The sequence below is a fragment of the Mirounga angustirostris genome, unplaced genomic scaffold, assembly GCF_029215605.1.
Source record: "Mirounga angustirostris isolate CCGP_5_RB_7025 unplaced genomic scaffold, mMirAng1.0.hap1 SCAF_2, whole genome shotgun sequence".
NCBI classification, from domain to species: Eukaryota; Metazoa; Chordata; class Mammalia; order Carnivora; family Phocidae; genus Mirounga; species Mirounga angustirostris.
In genome coordinates this window covers 66,186,871-66,204,072 of record NW_026991710.1, presented here as the reverse complement: position 1 = coordinate 66,204,072, position 17,202 = coordinate 66,186,871, and the positions used below count along the sequence as shown (strand labels likewise).

The following is a 17,202-nucleotide window of genomic DNA, read 5'->3' as shown; positions in this document are numbered from 1 at the left end:
ACATCTAGGTCATCTCTTAGTCTTCCTCTCATTTTATTGCTGGAATGGCTGGCTGGACCGTTTAAAAAATTTTTTTTGATTTTTAAACTTATACATCTAGGGTGGTGAAACCATATTCTATTAAAAGTAGGTGACTTAGAACACAGAGTGAAGCTGGGCTGTTGATTCATTTCAAATCTGATCAGAAAGATTTCAGGATAGTGAACTTTTGGATAAATGAAGCTCAAGAGAGGTAAAGGTTTCCAGACCTTGTGTTCTAGAAAATTGGATCAAAGAGGGGCACCTGGGTGGCTCATTCGGTTAAGTGTCTGCCTTTGGCTCAGGTCATGAGTCCTGGGATTGAGTCCCACATTGGGCTCCTTGCTCCTGGGGGAGCCTGCTTCTTCCTCACCCTCTGCTGCTTCCCCCTACTTGTGCTGTCTTACTCTCTCCCTGTCAAATAATAAATAAAATCTTTAAAAAAAGAAATTGGATCAAAGAAAAGAGAGCTTAGAAATTTCGAAACCCTTTCTTTCCCACTAGTTTGGTCTTAGAGTAAATAAATATTCCTAAAATGTAAGGCCTCATCATACTTTATGTAATGTTAATGGTTACCTTTTTTTCGCTTAATGTCTTTATGATGAATGTGAATCCATCTTCAAAATATCTTACTGTCTACTTTTGAGAGTTTATGTAAATTATCTTTGATATCTTTGAATATACTTTACATATACTTCTTGTCAGTTTTGCTCTCCAACCCAGGGGAGTGCTTTTCCTTTTTGACTTTTATTTGGTAAACAAATTATCCTCTTTGCCCTGCCTATGGTAAGTAATTGAACCATCACCTAGCCATTTAGAATGCAGACTGCCATGTGAAGAATTTCAGAGCATAAGCTATGTATGGATGGTTTAAGAAAAGCTTAAAATAAATAAATAAATAAATAAAGTTTCTTCTCTGATTCCTATGACCAGTATAACTTCTTGAATTCTTCCTACTTCTGGCTCTTCTAGGTTGGAAGAATTCTATGAAGCTTTTATAATTAAATTCTAGATTCAACAGTTAACTGTAGTTGCTTTGTCATTTATCTGTCTGTCCCTGTATCCATTAATCACCTTATTTTTAAAATTCATTTCAGAGTCAGTTGTACATGTCCAGTATACTTCTCCCCAGATATTTCATCAAGCATACCACTGACTAGAATTCACTATTTGTTTAGAGGTTTTTCATTTGAGGTGAACTTTATGTATACTGAACTATGCAGATCTTAAAGGTACCATTAGATGAGTTTAGATAAAAATGCATATATCTATGTAACCCAAATCTCTGTTAAGAAAGAAATATTGTTATCATTGTAGGAAGTTAAGAAAAGTTTTTCCTAATTATTTTTGAATGTATCTGATAAACAGGGCACCTATCATTTGACAGGTTTGCGTAAAAAAGCATTTTTAACATATGTCCTAGAAATTGAGAAACAAATGACTGCAGATTATTAAAACTTTTCCTTGTAGTTCAGATAGGTTCCAGGTTTTTTTCTCTCCACTAAATTAAAGGAGGACCTAAGTGAGTTTTCAGATCATTAAAAATAATTTTTGATGGTAGAATAAATTTAAGTTTGGGTATAAAATTCAGGAGTTGTTCAGAATATTAATGTATATTATTACAATAAATATTCATCTGTTCATGTATACTTATTTGTGCAAATAATGTTTTTAGTATTTATGAGAAAAATACGAATAGAATTGGTGCTGAACTCTCACTCTTGCAATATGTAATGTTCAGCTGTGAGTATGGGAAATAATCTTAAAAAAGGAGTACCATCATCCATCTGATTAAGAGATGCATTCTAATAAAATCCTTTTTATTTGTAATAATCACAATATGTAATATATTTATTTTGCTTTGATTAAGTCTATACAGTAATTAACTCAACCCAGACAAAATTATATAATACTTAGAGCTTTACATTAATGGGAAATAATGTTTTTAAATTTTCAATTTATATACATCTTTTTGTTTCAGAGGATTATAAAAGAATTTCAAACATAAAAATGTTACACTGGAATAAAATTTTTAGAGTTTATGAAATTAACTACAAGTTTATAGAGTAAAGGGAATAATGTAAATTTCTGACTGCTAAAGATTGGTTTATTTGTATTAAAAAAAATGTAATAGATACTGGTGAGTATCAAATCACTGTGTTGATTTGATTCCCTGGAATACATTATAAAAAGTAATGTGACAGGTTTATGTTAATTTTACTAGTATTTAAAATAGGCTTGAAATTACAACAAACTGAATGATGTTCTTAGTCTCTCCGAAGGTTATCTCCATTCTAGCCAGCTGGAAGGGAAAAGACATGGAAAAGCACATGTGGGAGGCTTTTATGGGCCAGACCTGGAAATACGCATCCCTTCACTTCACTAGCTAAAATAAAACTGAGTTGCATGGCCTCACCTTAACAAGGGAGGCTAGGAAATATAATTGGCTATATGCTTAGGAAGCAGAAGAGACTGTGGATTTTAGTTAGCAGAAAGCAGTCTGTAGCATAATCATCCATATATAGCATAAGAGTGCTACATTAACATGGGTAATTGACATTAGTCAGGAAACTGGGAACCTGAACAATAATGAAGTTTTCTATTATAGAGAGATACTCTTCTGTTCTCTGTTTATCAGTGGCTATCAGTATTTTTTGAGGTCATTGTGTCCCCTGTGCTAAGACTGTGGGAACTATAGAAGAGCTTACAGTGGTGGCTGGGCAGACAAAATTGAATGCAAATAAAACAATAATGAATAATGAAATAGGTGCTTAGTTGTGTGGTATAGACAAGATAGTTCAAAACTAAAGAGAGGTAAGTCCTCTTCATTCACCATTTACTCAGATACTTAACCAATGCCTACTATGTGTTAGGGGCTGTGCTAGGAAACAGGAGAGAACAAAATTAGAGGCATGGAACCTAAAGTCTATGGAGGTTGCGGGAGGGAGTGTGATGGAAATGAATCAAATAATTATACAAACATATAAAATTGCAAAACCATGAACAGACTCATGATGGCATGAGATCCTATGTAAGGAGACTGAACCACAGTTAGGATGATTAGAGAGGGTATCCCTGAGCTAAGGTTTTGTATGGGTATGAATTAGAGTGGATGTCAGCCACAAGAGTGAAGGACTAGAGCTGAAATAGATACAGTGTACGTGTGGGGCACTAAGACAACTGTTCTGATCAGAATTAGTAATGCTTTGGAGGGAATGGAGAGCATATATAGATAAGGTTAGATTACGGATAATTTTCAAAACAAAGCAAATTTAGGCTTAATTTTGTCATTAAATGGAGACTCATGGAATGTTTCTGAGGCAACAGAGCTAAAGAATTAAAGTGAAGTTTGCAAAAAAAAATAGCAATGTCTCTGGTGGCAGGTAGAGAGGCTTGTCATAAAGATGATTGTATTTGTTTTGCAAATATCCAGGCAGGAAGTGATATGAGCAATGACAATATCAAAAAGTTAAGTTAGAACCATTTGGGGACAGAGATTTCAGAAGTTGATAGCTTTTGCTTTGGCTATGAAGCTCTCACATATTTGAGTTGGAAATGATCATGGTGGTAATGAGTACAATTTGAAGTGAAGGGTGTCTGTTTTCCAGATAAACTTTGACATAGATTGTTGTAATAAGAGTTGGAGTTGAGATAAATTATAGGTTCCATTGGTACTCTGTTGCCTGAAGCTTTGTTTCTAGCTCCTCATACCAGTACCCAATAGCCAGGTTATAGGAGCAGAAGGAATAAATGACTGAGAATTTATTCTCTTTTCAGTTGTATTGGTTTTGTTTTATGCTTTTATAATTATGTTGATTGAATACCTTTGGGGTCCTGTGGCCATATTATTAACACCTTTTACTATAGAAACTTAAAATTAAATATTTTTAAAGATTTATTTATTTACTTTAGAGAGAGTATGAGTGAGCTGGAGGGGGAGGGGCAGAGGGAGAGGGAGAGAGAATCTTTAGCAGACTCCCTGCTGAGCATGGAGCCCAACACAGGGCTTGATCTCAGGACCCTGAGATCACAACCTGAGCTAAAACCAAGAGTCAGATGCTTAACTGACTGTGCCACCCAGGTGCCCCTAAAATGAAATATTAAAAGTCTAAAAATATTAAAAAGTTAGGATAGTATAATTAACCCCCATGTACAGGTACCCTTTATCCAACTTTAGAATTATCAGCTTTACCTTGTTTTCATCTATAATGTTTTCACCTCCTCCTCCTTTTTTTTTTTTAAGTAAATCATGTCATTTCATCTGTAGATGTCTTTTTTTTTTTAACTTACCCATATTCCTTTAATGTCATTAAATACCTAGTTAATTTGCATTTCCCTAATCATCATATTTATTTTTACACTTGTTTGAATTTGGGATCAGATAAGTTTGTGATCAGATAAATTTGTGAATGATTGCTATTTCTCTTAGTTTTTTTCATCTTCTTTTTTTCTTGCCCTTGAAAAAAACCCCACAGAATTGGGTTGTTTATATGCTGTAGTGTTTCGTAGACTGGTTGCATTCCTTTTTTTTTTTTTTTTTTAAAGATTTTTTTATTGATTTATTTGACAGAGAGAGAGACAGCGAGAGAGGGAACACAAGCAAGGGGAGTGGGAGAGGGAGAAGCAGACTCCCTGCTGAGCAGGAAGCCCGATGCGGGGCTCGATCGCAGGGCCCTGGGATCATGACCTGAGCCTAAGGCAGCCGCTTAACCGGCTGAGCCACCCAGGCACCCAGCTGGTTGCATTCCTGTGGTCCTGTTCAGTAATTTCTGGAATGGAACCCAGATGGCTCCTGTATCTTTAGACTTTACATGTGTTTTACAGATACTTTTTCCTATTGTGTGGCTTATCTTTTATACGCTTAGCAGTATCTTTTGCAGAGCAGAAATTTGTAATATTAATGAAGCTTGACGTACCAATTTTTTCTTTTCAGGGATTGTGTTTTTGGTTTTGTATCTAAAAAGTCATCACCAAACCCAAGGTAAACTAAATTTTCTCCTGTGTTATCTTCCAGGAGTTGTACTGTTTCATAGTTTTATAGTTTTAGGTCTTGAGTCCATATGAAAGGTGTCTGTGTTGAGATACACTTTTTTGTATGTGGGTGACCTATTGTTCTAGCACCATTTGTTGAAAAAACTATCTCTGTTGAATTATTTTTGCTCCTTTGTCAGAGATCGATCAGTTGATCATTTTTATGAGTCTATTTCTGTGCTCTCCTATTTAATCAGTCATTTTTAGTCTTTGCCAATCTAATTGATTAAAAGGTCTCACATAGATTTATATTTTAAAAAATTATTCATGTCTTTGTGTCTTCTGCACTCCTCTTCTATGAACTCTGATGCCCTATGTTTTCTTGTAAGAGTTTTTAGTATTAGATCTTACATTTAGATCGTGGATCCCTTTTGAGTTAATTTTTGTATATGATGTTGGGAGAGGAGTCATTCAACTTCATTCTTTTGCATGTGGATATCCAGTTTTCCTGGCACCATTTGTCTTTTCTGCATTGAATGGTCTTGGCACCCTGGTTAAAAATCATTTGACCGTATATGTGCAGGTTTCTTTGTGGACTCTATTCTGTTTCATTGGTCTGTGTGTTCAGTATTGGTTTTTGGGGTGTTTTTTTTTTTAGATTAAATCTTTGATCTATTTGAAATTTATTACACAGAATGAGTTATACGGATCCAGCTTTTTTTTTCAGACCAAATAGCTAATTTGTTTATTGAATAGCTCACCATTCTCTGTTGATTTGAGATGCCAGCTTTCATCATGAACTATTCTATATATAGGTTCTTTTTCTTTAATTCTCCAAATAGTTTATTTCAAAATTATTTTTGTTACAATACCAAATTTAATAATTTGAAACTTGCTTTACAACATAATGTCTAAGGGGTGCCTGGGTGGCTCAGTTGGTTAAGCGACTGCCTTCGGCTCAGGTCAGGATCCTGGAGTCCTAGGATCGAGTCCCACATCGGGCTCCCTGCTCAGCAGGCAGTCTGCTTCTCCCTCTGACCCTCACCCCTCTCATGCTCTCTCTCTCATTCTCTCTCTCAAATAAATAAATAAAATCTTTAAAAAAAAAGAGAGAGACAACATAATGTCTAAGATTCACCTATGTCATAATCTATAGCTATAGTTAATTTTCATTGTTCTGTAATCTTTTTTCCTTTCTTCCCCCTTTTTGTTATTGAAGTGTAATTAACATACAGTGTGATATTAGTTTAGGTGTACAGTATAATGATACAACAATTCTATACATTATTCAGTGCTCATCACGGTTAAGTGTGCTCTTAATCCTCTTTATTTTCACCCATCCTCCCAGCCACTTCCCTCTGGCAACCACCAATTTGTTCTCTGTGTTTAAGAGTGGTTTTTGTCTCTTTTTTCTTTGCTCATTTGTTTGTTATATAGGTTCTTTTATCTATTCTTCTGATCTTTAGTACTCTGCTCCTAGGCCAGTCCCATACTATTTTATTTATCCTATCTTGATAACGTTTTAATCTTTAGTACGGCTGGTTCCTGATTTGTATAAGGCTGATGCTTATAAAGCGGGTTGTCTAATTTTGCCTGTTAATAGTCATTTGACTCTTTCTTTGAATGCTTCCATGGATACTAATATATTTCAATTACTCATCCTTGTCACTGTACTTTGTAACTATAAATAAAACATAAGTTGGGTTAATATCCATGAAAAAATAACAAAAGAATGCCTTACAGCTATTTCATAATATTTCATCAGTTAATAAAACAGTGCTGAAAGTTCTGGTATCATCTCAAGGTTTGACTTTGTTATTAGTCATATAATATATATAATATTTATCTCTTCCTATTTTATCATTTGTCTCTTAGTCTGGAAACATTTTAAAGCTTGCCAATTTGCTTCTTGTTAGGTTTATTTATTTTAATAAGTAATAACCTGAAGTTTGGTAATTAGGATAATATAAACATAGTTTTTCCATGATGATAAACTCTATAAACATTCACAAATTTTTAAAGACCATATTAATATGGGGGTGCCTGGGTGGCTCACTCACTGAATGTCTGACTCTTGGTTTCATCTCAGGTCACCATCTTATGGGTCATGGGATTGAGCCCCACATTGGGCTCCGTGCTCAGCAGGGAGTTTGCTTGAAAATTCTCTCCTCCTGCCCCTCCCCCAACTCACATGTGTGTGAGCCTTCTTTCTCTCTCTCTTTATAAAATAAATAAATAAATCTTTTTTAAAAACCATATTAATATGAAACCCTACAAATTCCTGATTTCAAACTATATTACAAACCCATATTACAAACCCGAACTATATTACAAACCCATATTACAAACCCAAACTATATTACAAACCCATACAAACCAAAACAGTATGGTATTGGCATAAACACATATATACAGATCAGTGGCACAGAATAGAGAGCTTAGAAATAAACCCACTTACAGCATACACAAGAATAAACTCAAAATAGATTAAAGCCTTGAATATAAGACCTGAAACCATATAACTTCTAGAGGAAAATGAAAGGGGTCTTTGACATCAGTCTTGGCAATGATTTTTTGGATTTGACACCAAAAAAAAAACAAAGGCAACAAAAACAAATAAGTGGGACTACATCAAACTAAAAGCACAATAAAGAAAACCATCAACAAAATGGAAAAGTGACCTATGATGGAATGGGAGAAAATATTTGCAAATCATATATCTGATAAAGGGTAATATTGAAAACATATAAAGAACTCATACAATTATTGAGAGAAACCAAACAATCCAATTAAAAAATAAAAGGGCAGAGGAACTGAATAGACATTTTTCCAAAGAAGACATACAGGTGGCCAACAGGCACATGAAAAGGTGCTCAGCATGAATAATCACCTGGGAAATGCAAATTAAAACCACAATGAGATGTCACCTCACACATATTAGAATGTCTATTAGCAAAGACAAGACACAACAAACAAGTGTTGGTGAGAATGTCAAAGGAACACTAGTGCACTGCTGCTGGTAATGAAAATTGGCGCAGCCACTATGGAAAACAGTATGGAGGTTCCCCCCAAAATTAAAAATAGAACTCCACCATATAATCCAGCAATTCCACATCTGTGAAGGAAATAAGATCACCATCTTGAAAATATGTCTGCATTCTAATGTTTTTTGCAGCATTATTTACAATAGCCAAGACGTGAAAACAAGCCAAGTGTCCATTGACAGATGAATGGATAAAGAAGATGTGAGATACACGCACACACACACACATACACATATGTATATATACGTCATATATGTATAATGGAATAGTATTCAGCCATTAAAAAAAATAAATAAAATCCTGCCATTTGCCACAACATGGAAGAACCTTGAGGGTATTGTGCCAAATGAAGTAAGTCAGACACAAAGACAAATACTGTGTGATCTCACATATATGTGGAATCTTAAGAAAGAAAAAGAAAAATGAACTCATAGATACAGAGAACAGGTTGGTGTTTGCTGTGGGGTGGGGTTGGTTGTGGGTGAAATGGGTGAAGATGATCAAAATGTACAAAGTTCCAGTTATAAGGTAAATAAGTTCTGGGAATGTAATGTACAGCATGATGACTTTAGTTAACATAGTGTATATTTGAAAGTTGCTAAGAGAGTAGATCTCAAAAGTTCTCATCACAAGAAATACTTCATTATGTCCAGTGATGGATGCTAACTTATTGTGGTAATCAATTTGCAATATATACATATATGGGGGCACCTGGGTGGCTCAGTCGGTTAAGCGTCTGCCTTTGGCTCAGGTCATGATCCCATGGTCGTGGGATTGAGCCCTGTGTCAGGCTCCCTGCTCAGCGGGGAGCCTGCTTCTCCCTCTTCCTCAGCCTGCTGCTCTCCCTGCTTATGCTCTCTCTCTGTCAAATAAATAAATAAAATCTTTAAAATATATATATATAATATAAATATTTTTTCATATATATGAAATCATTTTGTAGACTCAAAAACTAATATAATGTTATATGTCAATTATATTTCAATAAAAAAGAAAAACATAAGCTCTTTTCTCTTTTAAAATTATGCCAAAATTAGTTGCCATTTACCTAGATTCAAAATGAGTCTTAAGTCATGTTCTATGTAGAAATACATATGAAATGCTATTTTAAGAGATTTCACAAATATTTATGGTGCAGGTTGCTTAGGATTCATTATGCCTGCTCTGCCATTCTTTATTACAACTTCTGGTGAAAAGCTATTTCCTGTAGGGTGTCTTTACATGATACCATCTGCCTTTCTCTTGGCACCAATATATTTTTTTAAAAAAAGAAAAATTCCGCCCCGCCCCCCCAATGCTACTGCTAAATAAGTTTGAGAAACACCATATACCATATCCATCCAGGAAATGTGTAGTGGTCATTAGCATATAATATAGTAAGGGCTCTGAGAAGGCTTTTGTTTAACTTTGTTTACCTTAGGGTTTCATAAATTAATTTGACAGAGTAGGCTGTTTCATGTAATATCTAATCCTGAAGAGCTAATGTTTAATGAAACAGATACACTTTAGTAACACACTTTAGTAAACACTGCCCAATTAGCATTAAGGAAAATATTGTTCTGATTTTGCAGGGGATTAAACAAAGGCCATCTTAATATCTGTTTGAAACAGCACAATTGATGGAGGTGTCTCAAAGTGAGATTTCATTTAGTGGTAATGTTCTCCCTTGTACAATAGAGAAACAAAGATATAAAGAAGCATTAGGTTGCTTGCCAAAATACACACATGATTGAGACTTAACTAGAACCAAAGCCCATATTGTCCAAACAATGATTTCTAAGCAGTATTTACAAACAGAACCAAATATGGAACCCTATAAACTTACTGTTTTTGGATATTGGTTGAGGCTTTTCTCTCTTTCTCCCTCTCTCTCCCCCTCCATCCCTCCCTCTCTCCCTCCAACTTCACCAAATAGAATAAGAATCCTCATTTGCAGAACTAGAAGAGTGTTTCATTTCTTTCCTTTTAGGTAAACTTCAGTTAAGCAGGAACTTTTGCCATTTGCTAATTGGAAAATAATGTTCAAAGAAATTTATTTTAAACACATAATTATGGTATTAATCTGTAAATAGAAATAGCTTAGAAAGGGGTGCCTGGGTGGCTCAGTCGTTTTAAGTGTCTGCCTTCAGCTCAGGTCATGATCCTGAAGTCCCAGGACATGCCACACATCAGGCTCCCTGCCCAGTGGCGAGTCTGCTTCTTCCTCTGACCCTCCCCTCTCTCGTGTTCTTTCTCACTCTCTCTCTCTCAAATAAGTAAATAAAATCTTTACCAAAAAAAAAAGAAAGAAAGAAAGAAAGAAATAGCTTAGGAAATAGTATAAATAGAATCTTTCAAGTCCAGGTATTTGAGGGAAGCCCTTAATGCATGTTAAATGTTGCTACTTTGAATTTAAATTAATATAGTTGCATTTTAAACCAGCTGTCAAGGATGTTAATCAGGAAATAGAGATACCTGAAGATTTTTTTTTAATTAAAAAAAATTTATTTTTTTTTTTGAGAGAGAGAGCACGTGCAATGGGGGGAGGTGCAGGGGGTGGGGCAGAAGGAGAGGGAGAGAGAGAATCCTAAGCAGGCTCCACGCCCAGTGTGGAGTCCCACATGATCATCCAACCCTGAGATCATGACCTGAGCCAAAATCAAGAGTCAGATGCTTAACTGACTGAGCCACCCAGGTGCCCCAAGAGATACCTGAAGATTTTTATTGGATTCATATTAACTGTTTTTCTGGTAATGTGGTATATTCAGAGAGGCATTCATAAGGAGTTTCTCAGACTGTTGTACTTCTAGGAAGGGACCAACTTGTGAATTCTCAAGGAAATTAAGTGTATTCTAATGCCTCTGTCTTTTGCAAAAATAGTAACTGTTATATGTTACCTAGTATTTCAGGTGTTGGGAAAATGCAGTTTAGTAAGTGGTTGTCAAGAGTTGGTGTTGGTGGGGGAGGGTGTGCATATAAAGGGCAGTGCAAGAGAGTTTCTTTGTGGTGATGGAACAATTTTGTATCTTGATGGTAATTTGATTACATGAATCTATACAGACTTTAGTATACATCCCCCCAAAATGCATATAAAAACTGGGGAAATCTGAATAAGTTCTGTTTTGTAGTTGGGTTAATAGTATTGTACCAATTTCCTGGTTTTAATAATATTCTGTGGTTCTGTAAGATGTTATTCTATTGGGGAAGTGTACATGGGAACTCTCTTATTTTGTAACTTCTTGTGAGTCTAAAATTGTTTTAAAATAAAAACATTTAAATAATATGTTTATACTTCTATTCAGCATACTGATTTAAAAAAATACTTTCAATGTTTCTTAGAGGCAAATGTGCAACTTTAGTTCTTACTGGAGCTCTTGAGGACTGGATACTATTTTCTTTTATTTAGTCACTTAATAACTATTCATTAAGCATCTACAGCTGGAGGCATTATGATGTCCTACTTAAAAGAATGGGCTTTGGAGTTGGGTCTGGTTCAAATCCTGGCTCTGCTACTTTTCAGCTTTGTGACCTTGGGCAAGTTTCTTAATCTCTCTGAGCTTCAGTTTCTCCCATCTATAATGGGCATAATGATGATACAAACAGCAGCTCACATTTATTGAGCATTATAATATGTGATAAGTTATTATTTGTACTTCATATAATTTAACTCATTTAATCCTTAATAATAGCCCTTTTAAGAAAGGTATTATTTTCACATTTTCAGTTGAGAAAACTTAGGCACAGAGAAGTTTAGTCACTTGCACAAGGTCACACAACAAGGAATGTTGTAGCCTAGATTAAAACCCTGGCAGTTGGTATTTTCTGTTTTTGATTGTGCAGAACCAGCTTGTTGCAGACCAACTGTCTTACCAAGAACAACTAAAAAACAGAAGAAAATATATTTTAAAAATCTGTTTGAAGTTGTTGGAGACCTAGTAAGGGAGCTAGGACACCAGAGGCCACATTCATGAAGTAAAGGGAAGCCTAGAGAAGTCAGCTTCATGTTCATTGTGACACTTCTTTTTAGGGCATTTGCTGATTTGTAAGTTGTAGCTGAAAGACTGAGATGATGAGCAGAAAGTGGCTACAGAAAAGTTAAGGAGCTGACTGGATCTGTCTTATAAATCTCATGAACAAAAATTTGGATTCAGGCCCAAAGGAAGCCTATAAACACCCGATTCCTAGTTGGGGCCGCTATATAGGAGAAGAGTGAACCAGAAATAGATAAGGCCTCTGGAAGATTGAAGCTCTGCTTCAAATCAGCTCAGTTTGTGATTGGTTTAGGATAATCTGCCCCTACTTTTTTAACTGCCTGCCAGAAGCCAAAGTGAATTTTCTCTGGAGGAATATAACATCATTCAGAGCCTCAAATTATGCTTAATTTTTCATAAACAATGTCTGGCATTTAGTCAGAAATCATCAGGTACATGAGGCAACCAGACCAAATTATTCAAAACCAAGAAACATAGGTAATGGAGTTATCAGACTTCTAAAATAACTAAGATTAATATATTCAGAAATTTATTTAACAAGATGAAGAATTTCAGCAGAGAGTTAGAAACTTAAAGAAGGAATTCAATGAACCGGAAACTAGTGTAACATTGTGTATCAAGTATGCTTCAATTGAAAAAAAAAATCAGATGAATATTTTCAAACTGCAAACTTAAAACGGAGATTAAGAATTTAATAGATGAGTTTTTCAACAAAGTAGATACAGATAAAGAACTGGACATTTTTTGAGACACAAAATGGAGAGAATTCCTCATCAGCAGACCCACACTTAAGGAAATCCTCAAGTGAGTTCTTCACGCAGAAGGAAAATGATCCTAAATCATCAGTGCTTTGAAGCAGGAAGATACAGAAAGGACAGAAAGGGTAAATTTGTGGGTGTATGTAAATGAAGGTTTTGTGGAGGTAAAATTATATGTAGAATTAGAATACTTAACAATAGCACAAAGATGGGGCAAGAGTAAATGGTGTTAGTGTTCTAGGGTTCTTTCATTTCCTGGGTGATATGTAAAGTACTAATTTAATTCTTGCATTGTACATCGTTATCTCCAGGGTAACATAATGTATAAATAAAAAGCTAATACCGGAAGGGGGAATGAAATGAAAAAATTTTTAACCCAAAAGAAGGTAAGAAAGGAGAGAAAAAAGGAACAGAAGAGGACAGGTGGTTCAAATAGGAAACAGGTACAATGGTGGATTTAAATCCAGATCTTTAGATAACTATGTTAGATGTAAACAGACACATACTGATTTAAAAATACAGTGAGATCTTATTTTTGTTTTAAAGACCCAATTATGTACATCTCGTAAGAGTTGTAGCTTGAAGCTTAGGATGCAGAAAAGTTGAAAGTAAAGAGATGGAAAAGAAGTTAAGTATGCTCTGCAAACTTAACTAAGCCAGCCCCTGTACTCGTCCCATGCTATACCTGGCTCATAATGTGGCTGCTAGATTTAAATCAGATCATTTAAGCACTGTCCCTCATACATATTAAGTACCCGATAAATTTACTGTGCTTGAGGCACCTTGTTTAGGATGGTATTTTTTTCCATTTTGAGCTGAGATAGAAAGGGCTGTGTCTCTTGCATCACTGTATATATTTGTCTCATGCTTGCTTGATTTTTCAATAGCTTCCATATGTAAACATTTTATCCCTTTTCTTAAGTTTTATATTTTCATTTAACCCATGACTGTTGTGGCTGTTTTCTCTTTGTTTTAAATCTGCTTTGTGGTGCCTCTCCCCGGTGACAGTATGTGAATCATTTTATGCTGAAGTAATCTCCTTTGACTATTGCCTGTAGAGTTTCCACGCCAAATGACATTCTTTTCTCTCTTTTTTTCTGAGCTTTTTTAACAGTGTTCAAATTCTTAAGAATTATTCTTTCATAAACTATTATGCACATAATATAGATTTCTTCCATCATGTCAGTTGTCTTTTAGCATGAGGGCTCTTTGAAGAATAGGTGGGGATGTAATTCTTTTACAAAATAATACTGTTGAACCGGTTGAGAATCTGGTTTGGACCTTTGCTTTGGAGAAGAATCTGCTGTGTATTGGTTAAACATCAACTGAAGACATCTTGAAAGACTTCAGTTCTGCCTCTGATGTTTCATTTAGCTTTTTGGGAAGTCACATTGCTGTTTGTCGGAATAAAGGAAAGTATTAAAAATTATTAAAATGATTATATTGACTCAAATTTGAATCTCCCAAAATTAGTTTCCCTAGACAACCAAAATTGGGGTAATTTTGGACCGAATTTGGCGCCTTAATTAAACCCGTACGTTAATGGGTACATTTGTATCTGCGGATACAACTGAATCGACTAGACTTAATGAGAGTATAAGATGGGCTTTTGCTTTTGGGTCTCTTTCTTTTTTAGAACACGTAAAAATGAAATTTGTCCTAGTTAATTTGGTGGGTAGCAATAAAGCCAAGTTATCTGCATCGTCTTCTCTGTGTTGAATATGAGGCTTAATTCTGGGAGTTTTAAAATAATTCTTTTTTTCATAAATATTAACAAAACTGAGTCAGTTCTTGTAACTTAAATAATAATTTCTTCATAGCAAGTCATCCGACCTGGATTCTCAAGGAAGTAACTACTAGAGATGGAAGGGAGAACTCATTAATTTTGGTTTCACTCCTATATTCATTACTATTCTTTTCATTTCTCTTTGAACAGGTTGTTCCTTGCAACAGCTTTTGATGAAATACAGGAACATACTTTTTTACTTGAGCACTTGTCAGAAGTTAAAAGGGTAGGAAAGTTAAATCCCAGATTAACGATAGCCGTGTTGTATTGTTTACTAGGCAGTGAAATCAGCTGTGCAGACCATCACTGTTGGAGGCGTGAGCACATCACAGTTTAAGACAATTATTCCTCTGGCAACTGCTCCCAATGTCCAGCAGATTCAAGTGCCTGGAAGCAAGTTTCATTATGTCCGGCTTGTCACTGCCACATCAGCCAGTAGCCCAAGCCAGCCAGTTAGTCAGAATCCCAGTACAAACACTCAACCTCTCCAGCAAGGTTAGTAACCATTTTTTAAAAACAGTAATGAATTCGTTGAACATTATTAAAGAACACTGGTCCTTTTCTTGCTGAAATCCTGATTAAGTGTGGCATTTCAGCTGAGAGTGTGAATCAGCGACTGTTGCGGAAGACCGCAGAATAGAGTCATAGTTGTGTGTAACTGCAGTCTCTCCCTCTGCTGGGAGCTGGTGCACGGTGTGCTCTACCACCAGACCACCAGAGTTCTTCGTCAGTTTGGGGTTAGCCGTTGTACTGCTGCTTTATAAGCCTCTCCTTTATGCTAGTGGGACAGATTGAGATGAAACCAGATGACCTCGTGCTCTCAACTGGGTGAAGCTGCTTGGTAGGGTTTGGATCAGTTGAAATGACTGGTAGGCGAGGCATAAGAACTTGCTACTGCCTTCATCCTTTACTTAGTTTGAATCTGTAATTGCTAATAAAAAGCTGTTAAAATATTTTGTTATTTTGCTTAGTTGTGCTTTTCCTGGAGGGTATTCCGGTTTGTAATCCTTCCGTTTTCTGTTTGTGTTTAACCCTTCCCATCGCCTGATACATGTACACAGACACACACACAGCCACTCTCCACGCTTGTCCACTCGTTAGAATTGAATGGTGTGAAAGGATCAGGACGGTTCACAGTTTAGGGCCGAATTTTTTTGCCTTAGAAGACTGCTGCATAGCCCATCGATGTCAAAAAGCAATTGATGGCGAGTACATGATTTATTATTTACTGGATGTAAATAGAAGAATTAAAGACCACCTGTTTGTACGTTCATTTTTATTAAGGGATCAGTGGGTTGGAGCTGTCTGTTGCTGATAGCTAGTTCACCTGAGGGAAACTGTGGAAGAGAAAACCTACCTATTTATTTTTTAAATTACTGGTGGAAGAAACTAGAGGCTACGTGAGGGAAACAGCACTCTAGTATGTATTCTATTAAAATTAGACCCGTCAGGTAATTATATTTTCTAATCCCTCTTTAAACGGATTTTAGAAGAAAATCTTTTATTACGGTGTTCTTAACTCGCGTATTGCGAAAGGAGCCAAGTTTTATATCCTCTCAGTACTTAAACTTAGCAGGCCACTAAAAGAGGTGCTACAAGCGCGGTTTACTCAGATGGTCATAATGATGTCAAGCACCCATTAAGTACAATGGGCTATACTTTATGTGTGTGTGTTTGTCTGTGTTCCATATGCTGAGATCCATTTCCAGTGTAATGTTAATGCTAATTTCCTTGTCAATAATAAGCCCTTGGAATAAGTAGAAAAGACGCTGAAGATCCAGGAAGAGTGGAGGAATAGGTGGGACAGTTCATAATTCCAGTGTATTTATTGATACCTTCTTTTCCAAGTTTATATGTCTTTCTGCCTCTCTCTACCACTGTATGCTCTTTGCCTCCTGGAAATCCCTCACACACGCCTCCTTCTTTTGCCCTGCTTCTTTCTTCTTTGCTTTCCACCTTCAGTTTTCCCTTTCTGTCCTCGCCTCTATCTCTCCAGCTCCTTCAGTTCTCCCCGTATCTACCCTCTTCCCACCCACTCATTTACAGAACCACCTATGTGATTGCCCTTATGCCCACCCGTAGTTCTCTCTGTCTGCTCTCCTGTCCCATAAGAGACCTAGGTATACACAATATGTATCATTTCACAGGAATAATGAATTTATAATTTTTATTAGAGATACACGAAAATAGTTGCTCTAGTTCATCGAATGTATTAATATGTCTTTCTAAGGGCTTACTTTCCAATAAGGGATTTCCTTATGCCAAAGGGAGTTGGGCTCATGTTATACATTTCCCACCAAAGCCATACAAAACCAGTATTCAAAGGCTCCACCATGGTCACTGCTGGCTGGATAGCAGGCAGCACAGTAGAAAGATCCAGAAGAGTTCATGATTAATCTCTTTAGAATGTAATCTCCTACCATCTTGGTAAGGAAGTCAATTTAAGAAATTAAAAAGCCTTAAACACTTGGGTGTATGGTTTCTAAAATTTGGAAGGAGGCTGTCTGTTCTAAGAGAATTGTTCAGGGGCGCCTGGGTGGCTCAGTTGTTAAGCGTCTGCCTTCAGCTCAGGTCATGATCCCAGGGTCCTGGGATCGAGGCCCGCATCGGGCTCCCTGCTCGACAGGAAGCCTGCTTCTCCCTCTCCCACTCCC

General features: G+C 36.2%; 1 protein-coding gene across 6 annotated transcripts in view; it reads left to right on the top strand.

Annotated features, from left to right (window-relative positions):
* The window catches only part of LIN54 (lin-54 DREAM MuvB core complex component), a 65,356-nt gene that overhangs the window by 32,179 nt on the left and 15,975 nt on the right, over window positions 1-17,202 (top strand). For 5 of the 6 annotated variants that reach the window (XM_064584711.1, XM_045880867.3, XM_045880868.3 and 2 more), the window contains one exon: window positions 14,827-15,043. The exons of the other annotated variant lie outside the window; for it this stretch is intronic. In XM_064584711.1, coding sequence (XP_064440781.1) covers window positions 14,827-15,043 — 217 coding nt within the window. The remainder of the gene's footprint in view (window positions 1-14,826; window positions 15,044-17,202) is intronic. 6 annotated transcript variants of the gene reach the window in all.